At 43.8% G+C, this 12086-nt stretch overlaps 1 protein-coding gene across 1 annotated transcript in view; it reads right to left on the bottom strand.

Annotated features, from left to right (window-relative positions):
* NIPAL2 (NIPA like domain containing 2) overlaps positions 1 to 7341 on the bottom strand; it is a 46893-nt gene extending 39552 nt beyond the window's left edge. Inside the window, exon 1 of the mRNA XM_027717557.2 lies at positions 7237 to 7341. Within this exon, the coding sequence (XP_027573358.2) occupies positions 7237 to 7341 (105 nt within the window). The remainder of the gene's footprint in view (positions 1 to 7236) is intronic.
* Positions 7342 to 12086: the final 4745 nt, after the last annotated feature.

Below are 12086 nucleotides of genomic sequence, written 5' to 3'. Positions count from 1 at the left end.
AAGAGCTCTGCTCCAGGCCTGGTGTTGATTCACACACCAACTGGCTGTCCTTTGAAGCTGCTGGCCATATGTTTCAAAGTCCGTAGTAGTCAAAGAATGGAAAGCATATCTCCCAACTGCTCACATTAACGAATGCTATTCTCCTGGGACAGTTTGTGGTGACATTGTAAACACAAGCATAACAGTTTATACATGTCATCAAAACTCCAAACAGAGTAACTGCAGTCTCCAGTTAGCCAAAAGTCCTCACCTCCCTTATGACTAAAGTGCACAGTCTGCTGTGTTTTCATCTTCCTAAAGCCTTGCATTTTTTTGAGTTTGGTCAAATTTCTACTTGAGTAATTTGGGTTCTTTTGATTCCTTCAAACAGGAGTTAATCAGATCCAGCAGACTGCTGGAGACAAGCAAGGATAAGATTCAGACATCTCTTTTTTTTCGATGCCCAAAGCAGATTTCAAGAGCATAGGAAGACAAGATCATACTTAAAGTTTCAAAGAGCATTGAAGTCTTTGGATCACAAAATCATAAGGGGCCAGTATTACAGGTGAGATTTTACAAGCAGGACAAGCTTTATTTTAAACGTTATATCAATGAGTCAATTTACCTGACAAACTACCTCATCAAGGAGTCAAATGAGTGCTCGTGCAAATGAAGCAGAAGAAGCACAGATTCAGGGTGGGAGCAACACCACTGCTTTGGCTAACAGTGATGTCCTAGATCCACATAGCAACTTCATGAAATCTTAGGAGCAGACAGGTGTTAGCATGAGCAGCCAGACATTCACCCTACATCACCTTGCAAGTCACAGAGAAGGCTGTGAGACACCAAAAGCAATACAGGAGCCACAACCAATTTAATTTAAAGTCCATTGCTTGGAGAGTAGTCTAGAAGTTGGAGAGTGGGAGAGCAAAGCACTACACTGAGCCAGGCACCTCCAAAGCAGCCTTGGAGGGATTCAGATTCATCCCATGCCTAGCTTTTCCTATTCAGTGCTGACTAAGAGAAGAGGAGAACTCACCCTGCTCTGCTGGCTCCATATTAAATCTGAATCTGTCACACTGGATCACTGGGCTGTAGAGCAGTGCCTATGTTTTAAGCCCTCTAGTCAGTGCCTAAGCTAGATACCAGATATAGCCTGCACTATGCCTATGTTTTAAGCCCTCTAGTCAGTGCCTAAGCTGGATACCAGATATAGCCTGCACTATGCCCCAGTCTTTTAATAAAATAACATTCTGAAGCAGTCCAAAGCAAAACTAAATTCTGTACCAGGTAGGAAATGCGTAACTAATGACTCAAGTTTCTCTGCATTTGTTTTCTGCACCCCACTTTCTGAAAATTACAAGTACTGTAATTACATACCAGGAAAAATAAGAATAGTTCCTTATTGCCTAAAAATTTCCTAATTATCATTCTCAAACCTCTTAAAACAGATTAGTGTAATTACAAAGCTCCTGTTTAACTCACTGTCACCTCAATCATCAACAAAAATTTAAAAAAGGAAAAAATCAAATACATATGTTCTTCAAGATCCTCAGAAAAAGAATGAAAACTCATTGTACCATAGCAGCTACTGGGAAGGGAAGCATTGAAAACAGCCTGGGATTTGGGGAAAATAGCCCAGTGAGAATCAGGGAACAGACACTCAGACGAGCTATAGCTGATGCTCAGCACAGCCCCAGCCCTGCGAGAGCATTTGTTTCCAATTCCTGGATGAGGTGTCCAGGAGGAGCCACTAAGACTGCTTCAAAATGAATTTTGAGCCATCAGCTTAAATAAAGGGGCTTTCTTCACCAGCTTCTGTTGTCTGTCAGGATAGGAAACACTCATGCAGGCAAGTCTGCCAGCAATGGTGAAGAGATGAGAGTGTTCAGAATAGATGGAGTATGAGCTCTCCTATCATCAGCATTTGCTTTAAGTCTGTGTGCCCCAAGCTCAAAATGTGGAGCTGGGTTGGTTTGCTGTTTCTGCTGCCCAGCACCATGCTGAGCTTAGTAGGGAAACTGCCAGAGGCACCTGACTCCTTCCAGGCTTCGTAGGATTAACACAAGCAGGGTGGTAGAGGCCTGCCAACAACATGCACTAGGAAATTCTGTTTTGGGATGCACAGAATCACCTGGTGGAAACCAGATAAGCAGGTCACTCCTCAGGCTGACTTATAAAGCTGCATACTGCCTCCAGTTTTTGGGCTACTTTCCCGCCTAGGGTATCTGTTCCCGGCCTGGTGCCCCATGTCCAGCCTCCTCTATATTCAGAGGTATAAACAAACCATGGTTTACTCCCACTCTGCTTGCAGTGGTTGATGGAAAAACTCATACATTCCCCTAAGGAATTTGAGAGCCATGATGATATAGACATGCTTGTAGTACCATGCAAGGGGACAGGCAAGGGGTAACACTCTCCTATGCTTATATCCCCTAACTCTGAGTAATGAGTAAGTTACGATGCAGCAGCTAACCTTCCTTTAACTGGGAGGCTGCAGTTTATCTAAGCTATATGCTCATTTCAGACCAGACGTGACCATTACATCTGCAGGGGCAGTCGATGTTCAGCAAGGCAGAATGGAAGTATGAGGTTGTAAAAATAGATGTGGGTGATCCTTTCTAACAAGTGTTCTATTTTGCTTTCTCATCCAGCTTCTTGGTCACACTGCAGCTAATCAGAACACAACTCCCAGCACATCAGACCTACAGCTCTGGCAGAGCCTGAAAGCTTGGGTGCAAGCTGGCCTAGTTGACAGTCCTGCATTTATGACCCAAAGCCACAAATTCTTTTCTGGCAGAAACTAATTAAATGGGGACTAACCATGGAAAGCCACTGGATTCTCAACAGCAGAACAACACCGGAAGACCATGCAATGCTTTTTCATGCCTTGTGCTGCAGTGGGCAGAAACTGGAGCACAGGAGATTCTATCTGAACATGAGGAAAAACTTCTTTACTGAGAGGGTGACAGAACACTGGAACAGCTGCCCAGAGAAGTTGTGGACTCACCATCTCTAGAGATATTCAAAAGTCATCTGGACACAATCCCGAGTAATGTGCTCTAGGGGAGTTGAGCGGGGAAGTTGAATGACATGACCTCCAGTGGTCCCTTCCAACCTTACCCATTCTGTGATTCTGTGCTTCATTATATAAGCTTTGAGTTTTGAATTCCCCTATGAGAGATTCAAAAAAGTTGTTTCTGAAAGGACGAAAAAAGTCGTCTTCTTAAGTTTGATTTATAAGGACTGAAAATAACATACACTTCCCTAATACGTAGGAAACAGTATGCATCTTCTCCCATACACGTTCCGCAATAAGATAAAGGATACTGAAACTGCATGAACTCTGAAATCTGATAGGTAAAGGACAACACGATTAAATGGAGTCATTGTTTTGATACCCTTGTTTGCTTTCAGTGAACAGGTTTAGAATAAGGAACTGGGGGGTGATGTTGAATAGGAAAAACTTTTCACCACAGTCTTCACAGAGGAGTACAGCAGCAAAAAGCTGAGAGAGAACATGTTTGTCTCCACATTCCCCATACTTGGGGACTGGTTTAATGATTAATCTGAAACAGCTAACATCTGCAGTGCATCAGAGAGCAGACTGGAGTATGAGGTACACTACAGAGACTGAGAAAATAGCATTAAAAACCCCTACAAAACACTTGAAGTGGAAAAGAAACCAGGATGGTTTGCCTTCACCTTTAATAGCCTTTCTCTTCCTTCTTGCACAGGATAGATGTCCTGACTGAAACCCACATGTGCTGTGGCCATGCTGCCCTTTTGACTCCCACCCACACTTCCCATGGACACCTTGGCTTGCTCTAGAGCTTCTCCTAATTGAAAACCATGTTTGGAAATGTCATTGTTAAAGTGTTTAAAATATTCTGATGAACATTTGTAGGGATGTGCCATGATAATACTTTTCTCTGGTGGCAGTGCCAGCTAAAGAGAACTTCACTGTTTCTGGGGTGCTCCTTCAGCCAAGGCAAAAGGAGAGATAATCTTCCTCTTCATGGAGACAGGCCCCCTTGCCCTCCTGCGTTGGGTGCCTCATAGCACAGGTGAAGGAACTCCCATGGCATCAAAAGTACCAGCAGTGACTGTGCTGCCACTGAAAGAAAACAGGATCAAATCACGTTCTTACCATGCTGAGGCTCAGGGGCACTAGACATCAAGCCCCTAGTAAAGAGGGCTGAGTGGAAGCACTGTAGACTTTCTTCTTGAACAGAATGTGCTAAAAATCTTAATTGTGGCACTTCATGCAAAATCTACATTTCATGTATATGACAGAAGGCAGCATAGAAATACCTCTGCAAGGATGTGCTTAATCTGTGGGATTTCTCATCACACCTGCTAGCAGCTACCACTGCCCACTGGTGAGACCACACAAAGGATCAGGTTTCCTGGCAGCACACACTCACCACCTGCACGTATGGCCCATGACAGGCTGTGATATATTATCATGGGACAAGAGGCCACAAATCCGTCTGAAGGTACTGTCAACATTTTCAACCTCTAAATACAGATTGGAAATGATTTATTAATACAACCCACAAAATAAAACAATTTTCGAGGTGACTGTCTGGGCAGCCAGTAATAATTCCGAGTTTATTAAGACCCAGGCTAAGGAGGAGAAAGAAGCAGAAGTGAAATATCTTTCTATCTCCGGCTCAGCTTCTGCTCTCAAACAACTACACACAGTGTCTACACACAACACACATATGAAGTGCTGAGTTACAGAAGAGGTATTATGGGGCTCTGAGCAACCCGCTCTAGTGGAAATTGTCCCTGCCCATGGTAAGGGGGTTGGAACTAGATGGCCTATAAGGTCCCTTCCAACCCAAAACATTCTGTGATTCTTTTACATCTGAGCTCTCAATGACTATTCTCGCCCAGCTATTTTCTCCTTCTCTGATACAAAGGCAAACCAAGATCAATAGGGTAGGTAATAATCTCAATTAATCTTGCAAATTGTTTTTGTCCATAAACAACAATATTGGAAATAAATAAAAAACCTTTGAGAAGTCTTGAGGGAAATAATAAAATATTACACTGAGGCAATTACATACAGTTTCTATTAAGCAGACAAAGTCCACATGTTGTGGCCTCTTACATTCATTACTTCAGCAGACACAAAAAATATTACAATAATATTAGTTTACCAGGAAATACTTCAGGTAACAAAGTATATATTTCATCAGATTTTACTGCACCATTAAACACATTCATGTCCCATAACATACAATACACACACAGAGAGAGTGTGAGCTGTGGGAGCACAGGCTCCTGCACTGCTGATTTCAGAGATGTGGTTCCTCAAGCACCATCAGCAGAACTATATCCACGCTGATACTGAGGAGAAATCCTTCCTCCACCCTTTTTTCCCCACGACCATGTGTTCCCACTTCTACCTTTATGTCAACAGTTAGCACCAATTAGCCTGATCAGGGACCTGGCAGGAGAATAACCCCCATTAAAAAAACAACAAAGAAATGTAATGCCAGCACAAAGGGGCATTATACTACGTAGCCACATGTAGGCATTTTAACTTTTTCCAGGGAGCTGCTTGTTTACAGACATCAGTTAAGGGCACTCTAGTGCTATGGATTTTCCTAATTAATGTATCACATGTGCTGATCCTGTGTGGATGTCTCTGATAATCACATGGCAGTAGGCAACTGTGACTGATAGCCATACCAAGCCCCTCAAGTCTAGGAGCTCTTGAAAAGGGATCTCGCTCTTTCACTTCTTGATTGTTCATGGGGTTGAAGGGGCTAAAAAATACTCCCACAATAGCAACTCACCTCAGCTTTCCTGGAATGTTTCCAGGCAGATGAGAGCCAGTGCAGTTATGGTCTCTTATAGAGGCAGAAAACAAAGAGCTCCTCTTCAAACCAAACTAAGAGGATCAGATGGCCTCAAGAAAAGGGGAAGGGAAAGAGCCCTGTGTGAAGACCTGAAACTGGGCTGATCCATTGAATCGCAGCAAATATAACTGAATGGAAGAGGAAATAGTTTCTGAAGCTTCCAAAAGTGTAAAATGTGAAAATGGGGGTATTGGGAAAATTAAGGTTGGCATCAACACAGGACCCATAGTTACCCATCACCTGCTGCAAAGCTACAACCCAAGTAAATAAAAGAACAAAAATCAGTCTTGCCCAAAAACACCCAAGCAGCTCTAAAAAATTATGAAGGTCTTCCCAGAAAACTACCATGCTTAAAATCCAGCAATCCTTGTGCAATAGTCCCGAGGAGTACAGGAGCAGGGCTGGGAGGTTTTCCAAGCAAACAAATAACCCCACCTTGACATGCAGGTGTCCCCATGCCAAGGGAGTTCCCTGTTATTGCCTTCCTCTGGCAGCTCTGCGAGCTCACAGCCTTGGGACCCTAACTCATAAACCCACAGTAAAACTGTTGGCTCCACATTCTTGTCTCGCAATAAGAGGTCCCAGCTCTGGTCCCGGGAAGCACTACCATCAGCCATCAGCCAGGAGTCCTGCTGCACCAGGTGCCTGAGCACAGGAATTCACAGGTTTCCTTCCCTCTGAGAAGATGGGGCTGAAAAATGCCTCCTGCTCTATGGATATTCACACAGTAGCAAATGCAGTATCCAGAGGGGAAAGTTTTTGGGACCTTCCTCAGGCTATCACCTGCAACTGGGCTGATCACAGAGGAAGGAGAGCAGATAATTGCAAGTCATTTTATGCACAATTTATACCAATACTTTGCACTGTAAGAAAGTTGTTTGCCTCTCATGCAGAGAAAAACAAGAATGTTGAGTATCCTCCCATGCCTTCTAGTTTGTGAAGCAAAAAGGAGGGAAAAGGTAAAGGGTTTAATCAACCTCCAATTCATTTTTATTGTTAGCAGATGCTCCAGCTTGCTAGTTTTCAGGGGCCGCTTCAGTCTCTCTTTTGCAGTTGCCTAAATGCATTGTCAGCACTGACAGTGACAGATACACCAATGACAAAAAACAGTGATGCTCTAGTGCAGAACAGCACAGCTCTCTGCCTGGTTCCTAATCAGAAAGGACTGCTTGGAAGGGGAAGCCAGGCTGAACCACAGGGTGAAGAGGGAGCAGAGCCAGCAGCACACAAGTGCTTTTCACAGGACGCCTGGGAGAAGCTGAAATTATTGTCCCGCTCTCCGCAAGTTTTCACAGGACGCTGGGGAGAAGCTGAAATTATTGTCCCACTCTCCACAAGCCCTCTTCAGGGGACCCCACTATGGTGCTACACGGTGGACACTTACCTTGTGTGTGCTGTACCAGGGGCCAGAGAGGGGCCCGCTCATGGTGCCTGGTCCCCCAAAGGATGCATTCCAAGATGCCCTCTCTGAAACTGGGATGATGCCCATGTCCCTACCCTCAGGCCCCAGCCACTGGCCATGCCACGCACTGTCACACCAGTGACAGGGGATGGGTGGCTGTGAGGAAAGGCGAACAGGATCTGGACGTGGCACTCACTTCCTGGTGTGGGATAGGCTGCTGGCAGGGGTTACTGTGCACACAGGTGTAGAGGCTGCGATTGCCGGTGCAGCCGAGGCTGCAGCCGAGGGCTGCGTCTGCAGGTGTACACCAGGAGACCCTCAGCTGGGGAATAGCTGTAGCATAGGAGAGGAAGGGGAGCTTGACAAGAGCTTTTCCTACTCCTTCCCAGGACATTCAGGTGCCTTTTTTTTCTCTCTCTGACTTCTCCAATGCCCCACCCTGCTCTGAAAAGGCAGCCTGGGAATTTAACTCCTTCAAATCAGTGCCTAAATCTAATGCTCAGTTATTAATTCCTCACTGGTAGATTGCAAGACTTAGAAGTTGTTGTTCCCAAAGGCATGTAGTCAGTTGCATAAGTTCTAACTTATGTCCTGTATTGTTCTCTTGTAAGTATTTCCTGAATAGTTTATTTGCAGATATTTCAGGCAATGGGGTTTTTTCCCCATCTGTGGCTTTATCCGTTCATTCTCATATTGTTGATTTTATCGTTTAAGTTCTCCTGGGGAAAACGTAAGCTAAACAAAGTCATTAAAGGTAGAGTAGAGCTAACAAGGTAGGAGCTTGGCAGAATTACATGGGAGACAGAAGTAAAATTCTAGAGAAGCACAGAAAGAAATACTAAGACACTGAATCTTCAGACTCTGGACAATACAACTGCTTGAAATCCAGAGAGTCCATACTGTACCTTGGAAGAACTAACTTGTTCATCCCATTGGTTAGCTGGGCTTGAAAATGTCCAAAGTCATGACAATTACTGTGGCAGACAAGGGTCAGCAGAAAGTTATTCTGCCCTCTGCTGCAACAGAGTTTTCTCCTACTCTTAAGAACTTCCATTGATTGCTTAGTTCCAGCGGGACTGGTGGTCCTACCATATGGACCAAGAGAAGAGAGAACACCTCAGCATGCAGGATATCAGTCTAGGGACTGGGCTTCCAGCAGGCAAGGAGATATGATCCCTAATAGAAATGCAGCAAAGCTGGCTGCAGAGAGAGAAATGAGGATGCAGCCCCTCAGTATGATTAATTTGTTCAAAAAATGGAAGGGACACACAATTACAGGAAAGAAACTGAAGTTAAAATAACACTCTCTGACTTGACTAAATAATGTCTGAGCCACAAGGATGTTATTTGAATCCAGATAGGAGGTGATATAGAAAAGGCAGAAATGACAAAATAGTGCTTCAGTTAGGTGATGATATAACACCCCAAAACACAAAACCTTGCCTTTTAACAATAAATGTTTTGTTCACGTGTGTGGCCTAACTTGAAATACCAGTTTCTGTGATCACAGCTCTGGTGAGTCCCCTGTAAATACTGGAATTAGCTGCAGCCATGTATACATAGGTACACTGGAAAAAAACAGCTCCAATATTTCACGGCTATGTAAATTGCTGCAGACTATTTTTATAGTGTTGTGTAATTATTCTCTGCAGTCCAAGTTTACATTGAAGAAAAAAAATTTGAGACAATCCGGGTTATGGTTGCAAAAAAACCCTTTAAAGTGGAACTGGAGTGTAAACTGCTGCAATGATATTTGCCCCATCTAGAGAGAGTTGAAACAAAAGCTCAGAGGGGAGTGTGAACGGTCCCATTCTTCTAACTCAAGCACTAAACTGGAAGTCTGCTGACAATTTAAGTGTCAACATCAGCTACTTCAAGGCGGATCATTTTAGCAGAAACACCAGACTGATGTTCTTATTTGTCATCCTCAATTTGCACTTGTTGGATAGCAGATCCTGAGGTGAAGAGGAAAAGCAGCAACGATTGTCAAAGGTTGCTAGACTGAGGAAAGTTCTCATGCTTCTTCACCCAGTCACTCCTGCCCCAGCTCAAAATGGGGAGCAAAGATGTCAATGCTTCCCCAGGCTGGGGAAATTGTCTTTGGTAGCCAAATGCCGCAGCAGTCTCCACCAGCCTGCCAGTGACCTTCGCGGTATGGTTCTCTGTTGCCAAAAATGCACAAACTGGTAGGAGATTGAAAAGGAGTGTAAGGGGAGTGGGAGGAGAGGAGCAGCCCAAAATATCTCTTGAGGACAGTTGCTGTTGTTTTGCTTCATTCTTGTTGGTTCGCTGCCTAAAATACAAATGTGACTGTGGTTTTCTCTTGCATAAGAAAGCTATCGGAACGGGTTTTCGGTAATGTTGTCTATATGAAGCCCTTGTTCAATTGCTTTTGAAGTTGATCTAGCAGTGACACATCATTCCACACTTGGGTCCAGACATACCCACTCTGTCTAAACATGCCAGGGGCCCTTATGGCGTCCTTTATTTATTAAGTATCTCTGATTGTCTTGCATATATAACTGCCCTGAATTATTCAGATTAATTTAACTTTTCTTTACATTGTAAGCCAGCCATATTAAGAAAGTAAAGACTATTTTAGAAACTATTTCTGCTCAGTTACTACCCTCCATTAGAAAAAACAACTATGTGCAAAAGTCCCTATACTTGTGCATTTCTGTTTTCAGGCTGAAAGTGATGCTAGGGTGTTTGGCATAAAGGTATTAAGTCCTTGGAACTGATGCTTGAAATATCCTGCAGAAATGTCCCATAAAGTGAAAGCAGAAGACGGGATCTGCAGGATGTTTTAACTGAGAACATTACTTCCAGTTTTCAGTGGCAGAAAGTTTCTGCTTAAAGTCTAGTTCCGTTTGATGGTCCTTCAAATCAAGGTTGTCCCCTGCCAGCTGGGCTGGCAGAATAGATTATAACCACTTTGAAAACATGGAAATATAAGGTGTTTTCAGTGGGCACCACAATACATTAACAAAACAACACAGCAGAGATCTGGCACCAGGGTCAGAGTTACATCACTGGGGATGTGTGCAGAAAGCACCATGTACTATTCCCTATGTATGTATTTTCAGTTGTTGTCCTTGTTGTACTGTGGGGAGACTGGGGTATCTCAAAAAATACCTTAGTGAAAGTATCTGCAGAAAGGTGACCTGACTTGCTATTGTGGGATCTGTCTGATCACCTGAACAAAGGCAACAGAAGTGCAGGTTTGTGTCTGGCTGTGGTGGCTAACCCACATCAGTATCAAGACAGGATTGTTCCTTCCTCTGAGTAGCAGCTCACTCCCTTTGAGTAGCACACAGCAAGACGTAGCACCTGTGAATATGGAGTAGGTGCTGCTTGAGTTGGTTTGCTGGAAAATCTCAAGGTTGGTTAAACTGAGTAATTTGCAAAGTGGTAGTCTTTGATTTCTCTCATTTTCTTGCCAGTCATTTTTGGGTAGAAGAGAAGGGGCTACACAGCCTGGGAAATTACATTCACCCATCAAGTTCTTAACAGATTGGGTTACTTCTGAGCAATGGAGATGCAACAGACAATTTTGAGTGTTAATTGCATGGATTCCCTTACTTGGATTCTGTATTCCTATCTGATATTCTTTGGCCGAGCAACAGTTGCTGCTAACAGTAGATGATGTTCCTTTATTTGGTCACAAGGATTCAGTGATTGCAATGGATGCTTTGTCAGCCTCAGGTTCAGATGATTTGGGACAGTGCTAGATCCGTGTGTCTCCCTGAACTCTGGCTTGTATGATATTGGGGCCACATAAACCGATGGAATCATTATGCAGTTTCCTACCTCTAGTTGCTTTATCCTTCTGAAGTCATCCACAGAGAGCTTGACCTGGCACCAGGATCCCTTCATTTCAGATACTCAGTGAACTTGGGTGTCTGAAGAGGAAATAAGGGTTTTTCATGTTTCCTTGCCCATGTCCCATCACGTATCTGAGCTTAAACTATGACTCTGGAATGAACCACACTCTTAGCTGAGAAGAGTCCACATCCTTGACTACTGGGCTCTGGTCAGTTACCGAGACTTCCTAAGCCAGAAGATTAAAGAGGTAATGGTTTCCTTCTCTGCCTTATAGGAAAACAGCCCTTTGTCCAGGGCACTTAGGTATTCCACTGTAAGGATAGAGCTCAGGTGATGGGAAGTTCAGTGTTGGAATGGATGGTCCCTGCTGAGTGGTACAGGAGATAGTTGAAGACCTTGCTTTCACCTGCTGTTCAGAGTGCCAGATTAGTGCCAAAAGTACTAAACTTGAGCAGGATGATCAGACATGTTCCTGAGTTAAATGTCTACAAGCAGACTTTTGCTGGGTCAGTTGCTGTGTGTAAGGCTGTACCTGAAGGACTGAGCCCATGAGCCAGGGAATCTGCCTGGGGTGGGTTGCAGGCAGGGAATGCTGTGTAGTGGATAGCAAAGAACAACTTGTGGAAGATGTGTCTTGATTTTTACAAACAGCTTTCATCTCCCTTCCCCCAGCAGCTTTACAAGACCATGGTGCAAGTATGTACTATTTCATATGCTAGCAATTACAGTCCTTACTGGAAGTTGCTTTCCATCTTGCAGTCTACAACTGTACAAAAACCAGGAGCCCTGGAATCAAGACATACCTTACAGACCTTGGAGAAGGCTTTTGTCCTTTCTCTCTGGATGATGGATCAGTGAGAGACTTGTAGACTTTGGATATTTTCATTTTTGACTTTTAGACCTTACCAATTTAGGCTTAATCCTGATCTTTTAAAGTCAATGTCAGTTCCCGCTGACTTCAAAAGAGGCAGCCTGAGCTTTCAAATACTTTAAAGAATAATTTTAAG

The sequence above is a fragment of the Pipra filicauda genome, unplaced genomic scaffold, assembly GCF_003945595.2.
Source record: "Pipra filicauda isolate LSUMZ 115617 unplaced genomic scaffold, ASM394559v2 scaffold110_size2237424_pilon, whole genome shotgun sequence".
Classification (NCBI taxonomy): Eukaryota; Metazoa; Chordata; class Aves; order Passeriformes; family Pipridae; genus Pipra; species Pipra filicauda.
This window is presented reverse-complemented; position numbering and strand designations above follow the sequence as displayed.